Raw genomic sequence first — 12,686 nt, 5'->3', positions numbered from 1 at the left:
CGACAGCCCCGAGCTTCCGGGGCGGGACCTCGCTCGGAAGGGGCGGGTGTTTCTGGCGCCGCGGAATGGCGGGGTGAGCTGGCCGGGCCGCCGTGGGCGTGGGCGGGTGCGGGTGGGCGCGGAGGGCCCGGGGTGGAGAGGTAAGAGGCCGGGGGCGCGGCGCGAGCGATGAGGCTGGTGTGGGCTCGGGAGCCCCCAGCCCGCCGCTCTGAGCCCGTCTGCAGGAGTCAGAGTGGGGGACGAGCCGGTGGGGAGGCCGCCGGACACTGCTTGGACACTCCGCAGAGGCCCGCCGGGTCAGGGTCAGCCGGTCCCAGGGCCGCCGTGCAGCCTCAGGCCCTGGCGGCGGGAAGGGGCGTCCTCCCGGGCACAGCCGGCTAGCGGCCTCTTCCGGACACCTGTCAGGGTAGGGCTCGTCCCGGTGACTCGTCAACTTCGTCACTGAGAGATCAGTCCCTCCCGAGGTCCTCGGAGTTAGGGTTTCCCGGTGGATTTGGGGGACCCGTTTGGCCCGACCCTCCTTTCTGGCCGGACTTTGAGGTGCAGAGACCCTCCCGCTCCCTGCGGTGCTCAGGTGCCCCCTCCCCTCTCCGCTTTTACTTCCCTGGGGGTGCTCAGGTGCCCGCTCCCCTCTATGTTGTTCCCTGCGGCGTTTAGGTGCCCGCTGCCCTCTCCGCTGTTCCCTGCGGTTTTCAGGTGCCTGCTCCCCTCTCCGCTGTTCCCTGCGGCGCTCAAGTGCCCGCTCCCCGCTCCGCTTTTACTTCCCTGGGGGTGCTCAGGTGCCCGCTCCCCTCTATGTTGTTCCCTGCGGCGTTTAGGTGCCCGCTGCCCTCTCCGCTGTTCCCTGCGGTTTTCAGGTGCCTGCTCCCCTCTCCGCTGTTCCCTGCGGCGCTCAAGTGCCCGCTCCCCGCTCCGCTTTTACTTCCCTGGGGGTGCTCAGGTGCCCGCTCCCCTCTATGTTGTTCCCTGCGGCGTTTAGGTGCCCGCTGCCCTCTCCGCTGTTCCCTGCGGTTTTCAGGTGCCTGCTCCCCTCTCCGCTGTTCCCTGCGGCGCTCAAGTGCCCGCTCCCCGCTCCGCTTTTACTTCCCTGGGGGTGCTCAGGTGCCCGCTCCCCTCTCTGCTGTTCCCTGCGGCGCTCAGGTGCCCGCTCCCCGCTCCGCTGTTCCCTGCGGTTTTCAGGTGCCCGCTCCCCTCTCCGCTGTTCCCTGCGGTTTTCAGGTGCCTGCTCCCCTCTCCGCAGTTCCTTGCGGTGCTCAGGTGCTCGCTCCTCTCTCCGCAGGCTGGGCAGTGCGATCCTCCTGTGCCGGAGGCTGCACACAGCTGTGAGTCACTGCAGGGCACGAAGTGGCCCTGAGCATCGGTGGATCACCCGGCAGCGGAATGACCCATTTGTGAAGGCTGCGAAGGTGGAGAGTTACCGGTGCCGAAGTGCCTTCAAGCTCCTGGAGGTGAACAAGAAGCACCGGCTCCTCTGGCCCGGCCTGCGGGTGTTGGACTGCGGGGCAGCCCCTGGGGCTTGGAGTCAGGTGTCTGTGCAGAAAGTCAACGCTGCTGCCTCAGGTGGGACCTGAGCCAGGGCAGGAGTGGGGTGGTCATGCCCCTCGGGGCAGCATGGTCTGTGGAGTGGCTGTTTGGTAGGGACAATGATAGTGGAGGCTGGCGTTTCCCAGACGGGAAAAGGTAGAAAGGCCAAGCGGGAATGCAAGTCTCCCGCAGAACTGTGTCCTGAAGGTGCCTTTGCTACCCGCACCCCGTGGGACCATGAACACTGGCCCTATCCGGCTTTGCTTCCCTAGGCCTGCATCAGGGGAGGGATGGAGAGGACCTACAACTGGTGATGCTCAGAGCTTACTCTTGGTTCTGCACTCGGGAATCACTCCTGGTGGGCTTGGCAGGCTGGGGGGTGAGGCGGTTGCGTTTGGGATGCTGGAGATCAAACCCAGGTTGGCTGTGTGCAAGGCCAGTACTGTCCTCGCTGTGCTGTTTCCAGCCCTGTAGTGGAGTTGTTCTGTCACTCCATGGTGTGACATCTTCCCAGGACTCAGCCCAGAGCCTTCCGGGTCCTGAACCGAGGCCGGGGGCGCTGCTCAGGGCTCTCCACTTGGGCTCAACACACGGACTCGCCTGTAGGGCTTGCCAAACATTTTTTTAATTTAATTTTTTGGTTTCTTTTGGGCCAAACCCAGTGGTGCTCAGGGCTGACTTTTTGCTTTTTGGTCAGGGGTCGTGCCTGGCATGATTTGAGGGACCTTATAGGTGCTGGGGATCAAACCCAGGTTGGCTGCATACAAGGCAAGCACTTTATTTTACTTTTAGCTTTTTGGGTTACACCCAGCAATGCACAGGGGTTGTTCCTGGCTCATGCACTCAGGAATTACTCCTGGTGGTGCTTGGGAGACCATATGGGATGCAGGGAATCGAACCTGGGTCGGCCCCGTTCAAGGCAAACGCCCTACCCGCTGTGCTGTTGCTCCAGCCCCAAGGCAAGCACTTTAATCCTTTTACTATCTCTGGCCTCCAAATTGATCTATTTCTGGGGGCTTCCTGGCAGTGTTGCGGGAGTTCATATTCTTTGCACTGCTTGGTGCTCAGGAATCCATTTGGCTCTGGAGACTGAGGAGGGCCAGGTGTGTACTTCCGTCCTTGGCGCCACCTCCCAGCCCTAATTCTAGGCATTTTAATAGTCTCTTAGTTTCTCAAAGGACCACACAGCGGCACGTACCTTTCCACGAAGGGACAGAGTGCTAGCATAGAGGGGAAGGCTCTTTACATGCAGCCGGCCTGGGTTAGGTCCTCAGCATCCCATGGTCCCCTGAGCACCGCCAGGAGTGACCCGTGAGTGCAGAAGCAGGAATAACCACTGGGAATTGTCTGGTGTGGCCCCTCAGAAACAAAAACTAACGGAGTAACAACTCTCCACAGAGTCAGCTGTGGGCCTGTGATGAGGCCGCAGTTGGAAGCTAGTGGTGGTTCCAGCCCTGCCTTTTACTCAGGTGCTTTGGGATGGTTCTTGGGCCTCTGGGGCCGTGGGTTCCTCAGCTGGGGCATGAAGGCCCACCCCTTCCCATGAGTAGAAGGTGGGAAAAGGTTGGGGGCCCACCTGTTTGAACAGGAGCCATCTGTCACCTGTCGCAGGAAGGCGCAGGGTACAAGCCAGTGGACACAGCTACTGTTTCCTTCTTAGATCCCAGCGCACCTGTTGGCTTTGTGCTTGGGGTAGATCTTCTTCACATCCACCCTCTGGAAGGAGCAACTTTCCTGTGCCCAGCTGATGTCACTGACCCAAGAGTCTCCCTGAGAATTCAGGAGCTGCTTCCAGGAGGAAGAGCAGATGTGATCCTGAGTGACATGGCCCCCAATGCCACAGGGATCCAGGACCTGGATCATGACAGACTCATTAGCCTGTGCCTGTCCCTCCTGGCGCAGGCTCCAGGCCTCCTGCAGCCTGGGGGCACCTTCCTTTGTAAAATCTGGGATGGCAGTCAGACGCACTGCTTACAGAGGAGGCTGGCAGAGAACTTCCAGAGGATTTGGACTGTAAAACCCGAGGCCAGCCGGAAAGAGTCGTCCGAGGTGTACCTCCTGGCCACCCAGTACCGAGGAGGGAAGGGGCCTGTGCGGGACTGAGTTTTCTTCTCCCATTCCTGACCCCCTCGCCTCCCCATCACACAAATGTAGCCCAAGCTCTCCGGGAAGTGGCTGGGGAAGCTGAGCTGGACCTTGGGTGCAGCAGGCATGACACGCACGGAGCCTCTGTATGAATCTGGAGAGTGTGATGGGGTGTTCGGTGCTGTAATGCCTGATCAGAAACAGGCCACATCGTCATCTGTGACAGGAACTTTACTGAAGGAGATGGTCAAAAAGATGAGAGGGAGGAGAGAAGTAGAAGGGCTATGGCAGACCTCACTCTGACACTGGTCCATCCTGGAAACAGCCTGGAGCTGAGCAGTTAGGAAGGTCTGAAAGGCTCACGTCCGGGCTAAGGTCCACCTAGCCGATGGCCTTCTTCCAACAGGCAGTGCTCAGCACCTTCAGAGGCACTGCTGTGAATTTATGCAAGGGGTATGGGTGCACCACCCCCGGAAACAATGTGTTACTTACTGTAAGGCTCTAAAGACCATAAAGATACATGCCAAAGCAAATCCGGTGGTGAATTTCTTTCTTTTCCTCTCCCCTGGGAACTGGTGCAGGCTTCTGAGAGGATACACACTGTGTACTAAGGGATCTCCAGACTTTTAAGTGCTTGCTGAGTTTGGAGCCCAGAACTTAACCCGCGCAAGCCAGGCAGGTGCTCTACCACAGCCCCGCCTCTGGCCCTTCACACTCTCTGCGCTTTGGGTTTGGGGCCACGCCCTTGCGCTCCGGGTTTGTGCCGAGATCACTCCTGGGGCCACCTGGGGACCCTGTGGGGTGCCAGGGATGGAGCCGGAGTCTGCGCGAGGCAAGCCCCTTCCCCGTTTCCTCACCTTTCCTTGGGGTCGGCTGACTGGGTCGGGCCGCCCACCGCCTCCATCCCTCGGGGAGAAAGGGAGGGTTCCCGGGGCCGGGTTTGGGCCTCGGAGGCGCGTGGGCGGGGCTCGCCCCGAGAGGAAGCCGGGCCGGCCGGGCTCCCTGCGGTCCCCTAGACTTCCCCCGGGCCCGGCCCCGGGCGGCCTCGCGGTAACCTTAGGACGGTCCCGGCCTGATCCGGTGCGGAACGCCCGGCCCCGCCTACTTCTCGCGAGAGCGGATCTGACGTCTCGCGACGCGCGGGCGCCGAGGAGGGAGATCCGAGCTGCGGTGAGCAGCGCGGCTGCGGGGCTGGGGGCGCGGGCCGCGGGCTGAGGGGGCGATCACGGGGGGCGGGGGGAGACGGGGAGCTTGGGCTGAGGGGCGCGGACCGAGGGGGGCGCAGGCTGAGGGCGGCAGGCTGAGGGAGCCGCGGGCTGAGGGGGGCGCGGGCTGAGGGAGCCGCGGGCTGAGGGGGGCGCGGGCTGAGGGAGCCGCGGGCTGAGGGGGGCGCGGGCTGAGGGAGCCGCGGGCTGAAGGAGCCGCGGGCTGAGGAAGCCGCGGGCTGAGGGGGGCGCGGGCTGAGGGGGCGCGGACTGAGGGGGCGCGGACTGAGGGGGGCGCGGACTGAGGGGCGCGCGGGCTGAGGGGGCGCGGACTGAGGGGCGCGCGGGCCGAGGGGAAAGGGCTGGGGGCGGACGGGCGGCGGGCGGCGCGTGAAGGCAGGTGCCTGTGGGTGCCCGCTCTGCCTCACTCTGGCTCTCTGGCTCTCGGGGCTGCCTGGAGGAGCTCTGCCCTGCCCGCAGCTTTTCTCGGGATCAGGGGTGTGGCTGGGGTTTGGTGCTGCCTCCGCCTGCCCCCCGGGGCCTGCCTCTCAGGTAGGGTGTGGGCGCGTCCCAGGGCAGCCAGCGGTGATCTGGTACCTTTGTGCCACTGATTGGGACCGGTCCCCGTATTCCCGCTCTGGGCCGTGTGCTCTGCTCCTCTGCATGAAGGACAGCTCAGACCTAGGGGCCAGCGAACTTCTGCAACTTTTATCTAGGTGCAAGGGTTGAAACTTCCATGTAAAGTCTCAAGTAGAGTGACAGACCCTGACATCCTTGTACCATAGGCCTTTAAAGTTCTTCTGGACACTGTCACCCTCTTAGCAATTTTGCAAAGAGGTGTCATGGTTTTTAGTTGCCGAATGAAGGAACTGAGGTTCCTTCTTGGTGCCCAGTCAGTACCAGATCCCTTGTTGGAGGATCCCTGCTGGAGGTGTTATGCACGTGTCAGCGGCATTGTTAACACCTGGAGCAAGTGATGGGGAGCCACTGTTGTCAGCAGGCGTTTGGTGAATGCTCATGTGGGTCGTGCCACTTGCCTGCAGTGCGCCTCCTCCTGCTGTGCAGGTCAGCCCCAGTGTGACTTGGTGGCAATTGTGTTATTTTTGCCTCCATTCTTCCCTGGTAAGTTGGCATGTGGGCTGCCCTGTCTAGCAGCCCTTCTCCATTCCAGATTGTGATAAAAATTGCTGATTTACCAGGGTCTGTGCTGTGGGTTCCCAGGTAGCTCTGAGGACTGTGGCTATGTACCCATATGTTTTCAAGAGCTTTGAGAGACTGGGACCTCCTGCTCCAGTAGCTGGCAGAATCGATGGCACATAGGAAGACCCGCTCTCTCCTCTTCTGTCTTCCTCTTGAAGGGCAGTGGCCATGGAAGACCTGGGGGAGAACACCACTGTCCTTTCAACCCTGAGATCTTTGAACAGCTTCATTTCTCAGAGAGTGGAGGGAGGATCTGCACTTGATGGCTCCGCCTCTGCCCAAGGTTCCCTGCAAATGCAGTACCAGCAGAGCATGCAGGTGAGTGACTTCTCCTGGCCTCTAGGTACAGATAGCTGTGCCAGGTCAGACCTGTTCAGGTGTTTGGACAGAGCACTCCACTTAGAGCTGTGTCATGTTCCAAGTGGTTGAGGCCGCTCAGTGTTGTGTCAGCCTAGTGTTCAGCTGGCTGATCCCCCAGATTGGAGTTCACAGTTTTAATAACAAGATTGGAGACTGTGGCTGGAGACATAGTACAGTGGGTACGGCGTTTGCCTTACATGCGGCCAACCAGGGTTTGATCCCCAGCATTCCCTATGGTCCCCACTTCCAGGAGTAATTCCTGAGTGCAAAGCCAGGAGTAACCCCTGATCATAGTGTGGCCCGAAAACTGAAGGGGAAAAAAGGGTTGGAGGTAGTGGTCTGACCCTCAACTGTTTTGTCCTTAAAGCCCTATTTATCAGTATCTTCAGCTGTGTCCTACACAGGTCCTGTGACCAGTATCACACTCACAAATGAGCTCACAGTCTTGGTGTGGCCAGCTCCACTGCCTCTACCTAGTAGAAAGGTGGTGTCTGAAGACAGACAGACACACCTGCACCCCCCTTCCTGCTCTGGACTTCAACTGTGCGAAGCCCTTCCAGCTTCTCTGCTTGCTTTTTCTTCTTTTTTTTTTTTTTTCTTTCAATTTTTGGGCCACACCTGGCAGTGCAAGGGGCTATTTTTAGCTCTATGCTGGTGGTGCTCTGGGAACCATGTGGTGCTGGTGATGGGACCTGGACCTCCTGCGTGCAAAGTATGCTGAGCTCTCTCTGCCTGCAGCATCCTTCTATTTTGTCGATACTGCTTTTGCTGTTTATGCCATTCTGCCAAGGTCTTGAGTTAGACTGGTCAGTGGTTTCTTGTTACTCTGGGAGTCCTGAAGTGAGCCATGCAATATTTGGCACCGCTTCACTGGTGTTTATGCTCATTCATGTGCTGCATAAATTGCATACTGTACCAGTGGGGTAAGTTGCTGTTGTTCTTTTTGTGTCAATGACTGCTTTCTGAAATTAGGTCATTTATGTGTGTGTGTATGTATGTGTATACAGATAAGTGTCTTTTCTTTTTCTTTCCATACCTGATGGTACTTAGAGCTTACTACTGGCTCTGTGCTCAGGGATCACTCCTGGCTATGCTCAGAGACCATATGTGATTCTGGGGATTAGACCTGGGCTGGCTGCTTGCAAGGCAAACAACTCACCCACACCGTACTATCTCTTCAGCCCATGTTTTGTTTTTGTTAAAATACCTTTTGAAATGGTAAGAATAGCATGTAGTTTTTTAAATCCTTCCCTAGTGGCAAAATAAGTTTGCCACTTTTTAAATTTTTATTTTTTATTTTTTTGCTTTTTGGGTCACACCCCGTGGTACTCAGGGGTTACTCCTGGCTCTGCACTCAGGAATTACTCCTGGAGGTGCTGGGGGAATCATATGAGATGTCGGGGATCGAACCTGGGTCTGCCTCATGCAAGGCAAATGCCTTACCCACTGTACTATCGCTCCGGCTCCACTTTTTACATTTTTTTTCTTTTTTTTTTTTCTTTTTGGGTCACACCCAGCAATGCACAGGGATCACTCCTGGCTCTGCATTCAGGAATTACCCCTGGTGGTGCTCAGGGGACCATATGGGATGCTGGGAATTGAACCCGGGTTGGCCACGTGCAAGGCAAACGCCCTACCTGCTGTGCTATCACTCCAGCCCCACTTCTTACATTTTTAAAACTGTTTGTATTTTGCACGGCAGAGCCTGGCAAGCTACCTGTGGCATATTCGATATGCCAAAAACAGTAACAACAAGTCTCACAATGGAGACATTACTGGTGCTTGCTTGAGCAAATCAATGAACAATGGGACTACAGTGCTACAGTGCTAGTTTGTTTTTTGCCATACCAGGGATGAACCCAGGGACTTAAATATGTAAGACACTGAGCTACATTCTGGCTTTAGAAATTGTCTTTTTTTTTTTTTTTTTAATTAAGGGAAGTGGTCACACCGAGCGATGCTCAGGGGTTATTGCTGGCTCTGCACTCAGGAATTATTCCTGGCAGTGCTTGGACCATATGGGATGCCGGGGATTGAACCCAGGTCAGCTGTGTTGCATGCAAGGCAAACACCCTGCCTGCTCTACCATATAGCTCCAACCCCTGGGAATTGTGACTTAGGTCTGAAAAAGTTTTATGATTTATTGGTACAAATGTCTGGGAAATTTTGACCTAAATCTGTCAAAACTGTAGAATCTGTGTTGTTATGGTCTCCCCAGAGGATCTGTAAAGGAGCAGCAAGCAGAACTAGCTGATTTGTCATGTAGCTGCAAGACTTGCCTCAAGGCTGGATTGATAGTACAGCGATTAGGGCTCCTGCCTTCCTATCACCAGCATCCCACATGGTCCCCTGAGCACTGCCTGGAGTAATCCCTGAGCATCACCAGGTGTGGCCAACCTCGCAAAAAAAAAAGGACTTCCTTACAGTGTTCTGTGACTTAAGTTAGTAGTTTTTTCTCTTTCTTACCAAGTAGAATCCAAAATGACAAGTGAAGACTCTGGAAACATTTAGATCTGCAGGTAGAAATTGGTGAGTTGAAGAGATGATACAGCAGGGAGGGCGCTTACTTTGCACATTGTCAACCTATGTTTGATCTTCAAAACTCCATATGGTCCTTAGAACCCTGCCAGGACTGTTTCCTGAGCACAGAGCCAGGAATGAACTCTGAACACTTTTGGGAGTTCAAAATTTAAAAAAGATGTTTCTGCTCCTCTCCAAAAAGAAGTCTGTATATGTATTACACAGCTCCTTCTTCCCCCCCTTTTGTAGATTATTATTTTTGAGCTTGAAAATGTTTATAGTTGATACATATTAGTTTGTATTTTTTTGGGAGAGTGGTGGCATTGGGCATACTCCCGGTTCTGTGCTTCGCAATCACTCCTGGTGGTGTTCCGGCGATCATACACAGTGCTGGAGAGTGAACCAGGATCTGCTACATACAAGGCAAACACCTTATATCCTCTATTGCAATCTTTCCTGCTCCATATTGGTATTCAAGTATCAAGACAATGTTTCAGATATTTATTCTAGGAAGAAGGACAATGTTGCCCTACTATCCCAAGTCTCTGATGGTCCTGGGACTCTTGGATCCAATTTATAAATCACCCTGGAAGTGATTTCTGTTTTTTTCTTTTTTTCTTTTCCAAATTTTATTTTAGTGGGTTTTTTGGTTTTTGGGTCACCTGGCAAGTTTAGGGGTTAATCCTGCTCTTCACTTAGGGATTTCTCCTGGCAGTGCTGGGGAACCATATGGATGCCGGGGATCAAATGAAATGCCCTCCCTGCTGTACTATTGCTCAGGCCCCCACAGTAGTTAAAACTGCTAAATTTGTGATTTGTTATACAGTTAGGAGACTAATAAAACTCATTCTCTAGAGGCCTCGATCCACTTCCAGTAACTGTTGGCCAACATGGTCAGCAGGTCATGTTATTCATGTGATTCCAGGGACTACCTGTGTCATCCCTGCAATGCTTAGGGGACCCCAGGGCTGCACCTAGTGTTGATTGGAGGACCGTGTGGTATTTGGAATGACTGGGCATGTGTGTTATCTACTCCTATATTTTCTTTTTCTGGTGTCCCTCTTCTGATTTGTTTGTTTTGGGCCATACCCAGCAGTGCTCAGGGCTTACTCTTGCCTCTGTGCACAGGGGTCACTCTTGGGGGTACTTGGGAACCATTTGTGATGCTGGGAATTGGGGGTTGAACTGGATGATGGGCTGCATATAAGGCAAGAACCTTACTTCCTGTACTATCTTTCTGAGCGGTCTTCTTTGTTTGCTTTTGTTTTTGTGCCATACCTGGCAGTGCTCTGGGCTTTCTTCTGGCTCTGTGCTCAGGGATCACTCTTGGCAGGTTTTAGTGCTAAGGTACTGAACATGGGTTGTGTATGAAACCTGCTGTGTATGCAAAGGCTGGCACTTACCCACTGTACTATTGCTCCTGCCTTCTTGGTTTTTATTGTCTTTCTGCTTGCTGCCTCCCTTCTCCCATCTCCCAGCTAGGGACCCAGTGCCACTGCTTCCATCTGAAGTCCATGCAGCGGCCTTATTGGGATCAGTCAGTGTTGTATGGGTTATTCACCTAAAGCAGCTGAAGATTCTCTTTTCTTTGGGTGTTGCCTTATTAGCTGGAAGAGCGAGCAGAGCAGATCCGGTCCAAGTCACATCTCATCCAGGTGGAGCGGGAGAAGATGCAGATGGAGCTGAGCCATAAGAGGGCCCGTGTGGAGCTGGAGCGGGCAGCCAGCACCAGTGCCAGGAGCTATGAGGTGGGCTCTGAGGTAGAATTGGGTATGTGATACCTCTGCAGACCATAATAAACAAGAGCCCAGGGGATCTTCCTCTGGATGCTAGAGCCACATGGCTTGATATCTTCTAGGCCACAGATTTTAACTGTGTTTGATGCCCTTGAGGATGCCACAGTGGGGTCAGCTGACAGACTGTCCTCTCTGCTAGGCCTTTTTTTTTCAGTTGGACTGAATTTTTTTTTTTGAATTTTTAACTTTATAAAGTAGTTCACAATATTTGATTACATTTAATATTCAAACACCAATCCCACCACCATTACATCTTCCCACCACTGTATTTTGGATGTTTCCATCCTGTGCCCTAACCCCTGCCCCAAAGCAGAACTGAAATAATATTTTGTATTGTTTGTTATGAAAAACCACTGAAAATGCTGCATTTCCTTAGAGGAAAGAGTGTGAAGATTGTTGTATATCACCCAGGGGCCATTAAGCCCTTCTACAAGAGATCTCTAACATGTTAAAGGTTGAGCCTTGTGTGCTTTTATATATATATATATGTATATGTATATATACATATATATATCTGTAAAAAAAATATTTCCCTCTAAGATTGGTTGCCTCCTATCAAATGTGGTGTGGTACCTTGGAGTATGGGTGGTGTGTGGTATGAAGTTTCGTGCGACTGCAAATGAGGCTGCACACTCCAGAATGGGGTCACTTGTGGGTGAGGCTCGGCCCGACCTGATGGAGAGCAGCTGTGAGCATGGCGGCAGTTGAAAGTTGAATTCTGGAGGTTTTTGGCTTCTGGGACTGGATCCTTGGGGCGGGGAGAGCTCTTACCTGCCCCCCTCCAGGATACCCCAATGGAACAGCCTGGTGTGGGGTCCGGCGACATGGTTATGGTGAGTTTCATGTTATGATCCCTTCTGGGAAAGAAGGACATTCTGCTAGGCCTTTTGGTTTCCCCCTCCCTTTGAAGGAATTGGGTTCCAGCAGAAGTATCAGGTATTGCAGGAGTGATGAGCTTAGAAAGTCACTGCTTTGCATACTGGCCTGGGTCCAGGCCAGGTTTTGCTGAAAAATGGTTGTAGGGCCTTAGAGCAAAGAGCCCCACACTTGGAGGCTACTTCCCACTGCCTGAGCTCAGGCTAAGGAAGCTGCACCCTGAAAACCTGGTGCCAGAAAACACATTGAGTGCTCAGGTTTCCCTGTGCTTTGCTGAAGAGCACTTTGCCAGGACTTGAGCAGGGCTCTGGACCAGAATGTTTCTTTTTTTGTTTTTAATTTATTCTTTTATTGAATCACCATGTGGAAAGTTACAAAGCTTTCAGGTTTAAGTCTCAGTTATACAATGCTCGAACACCCATCCCTTCACCAGTGCACATATTCCACCAAGAATCACAGTATACCTCCCCGCCTCCCCCTGGACCAGAATGTTTCTGACCTGTGTCTTCACAACGGATGGATGTCTGGCCCTACTCTTGCCTTATGTGGCCTATTTGTATGCTCTCTTAGTTTTTATCAAAAAGCAGCTAATATTTCAGAAAGTGTGATTCTAATTGGATGTTCTTGAACCTGTATGCAGACTTTTATTTTATTTATTTATTTATTTATTTTTTTGCTTTTTGGGTCACACCTGGCGATGCACAGGGGTTACTCCTGGCTCTGCACTCAGGAATTACCCCTGGCCGTTCTCAGGGGACCATATGGGATGCTGGGATTTGAACCCGGGTCGGCCGCGTGCAAGGCAAACGCCCTACCCGCTGTGCTATCTCTCCAGCCCCTGTATGCAGACTTTTAAAAAAATTAATTGTTTTATTGAATCACTGCGGACTGGAGCGATAACACAGCGTGTAGGGTGTTTGCCTTGCAGCCGACCCGGGTTCGATTCTTCCGTCCCTCTTGGAGAGCCCAGCAAGCTACCGAGAGTATCCCGCTCGCACGGCAGAGCCTGGCAAGCTCCCCGTGGCATATTCGATATGCCAAAAACAGTAACAACAAGTCTCACAATGGAGACGTTACTGGTGCCCGCTCGAGCAAATCTATGAACAGGAAGACAGTGCTA

The 12,686-nt window shown here is 53.8% G+C and overlaps 2 protein-coding genes across 3 annotated transcripts in view; both read left to right on the top strand.

Moving 5' to 3' along the window:
• The first annotated feature begins 14 nt into the window (after positions 1–14).
• On the top strand, positions 15–4,147 carry MRM2 (mitochondrial rRNA methyltransferase 2). Its single transcript, XM_055135121.1, has 3 exons — positions 15–73; positions 1,280–1,560; positions 3,185–4,147. Exons 1-3 carry the CDS (start codon positions 66–68, stop codon positions 3,625–3,627), a joined length of 732 nt encoding a protein of 243 aa, XP_054991096.1. The 5' UTR covers positions 15–65; the 3' UTR covers positions 3,628–4,147.
• A 585-nt stretch (positions 4,148–4,732) lies between these two features.
• The window catches only part of MAD1L1 (mitotic arrest deficient 1 like 1), a 241,059-nt gene continuing 233,105 nt past the window's right edge, over positions 4,733–12,686 (top strand). Inside the window, exons 1-3 of one of the 2 annotated variants that reach the window (XM_055136365.1) lie at positions 4,733–4,779; positions 6,173–6,332; positions 10,502–10,642. In XM_055136365.1, coding sequence (XP_054992340.1) covers positions 6,183–6,332; positions 10,502–10,642 — 291 coding nt within the window. In that variant the 5' untranslated portion in view covers positions 4,733–4,779; positions 6,173–6,182. The remainder of the gene's footprint in view (positions 4,780–6,172; positions 6,333–10,501; positions 10,643–12,686) is intronic. The other variant, XM_004617354.2, reaches the window with a different exon arrangement.

This window comes from Sorex araneus, chromosome 4 (assembly GCF_027595985.1).
Source record: "Sorex araneus isolate mSorAra2 chromosome 4, mSorAra2.pri, whole genome shotgun sequence".
Taxonomy (NCBI): domain Eukaryota; kingdom Metazoa; phylum Chordata; class Mammalia; order Eulipotyphla; family Soricidae; genus Sorex; species Sorex araneus.
Note: the sequence above shows the minus strand (reverse complement) of the source record. Positions and strands in the feature narration are given on the sequence as shown.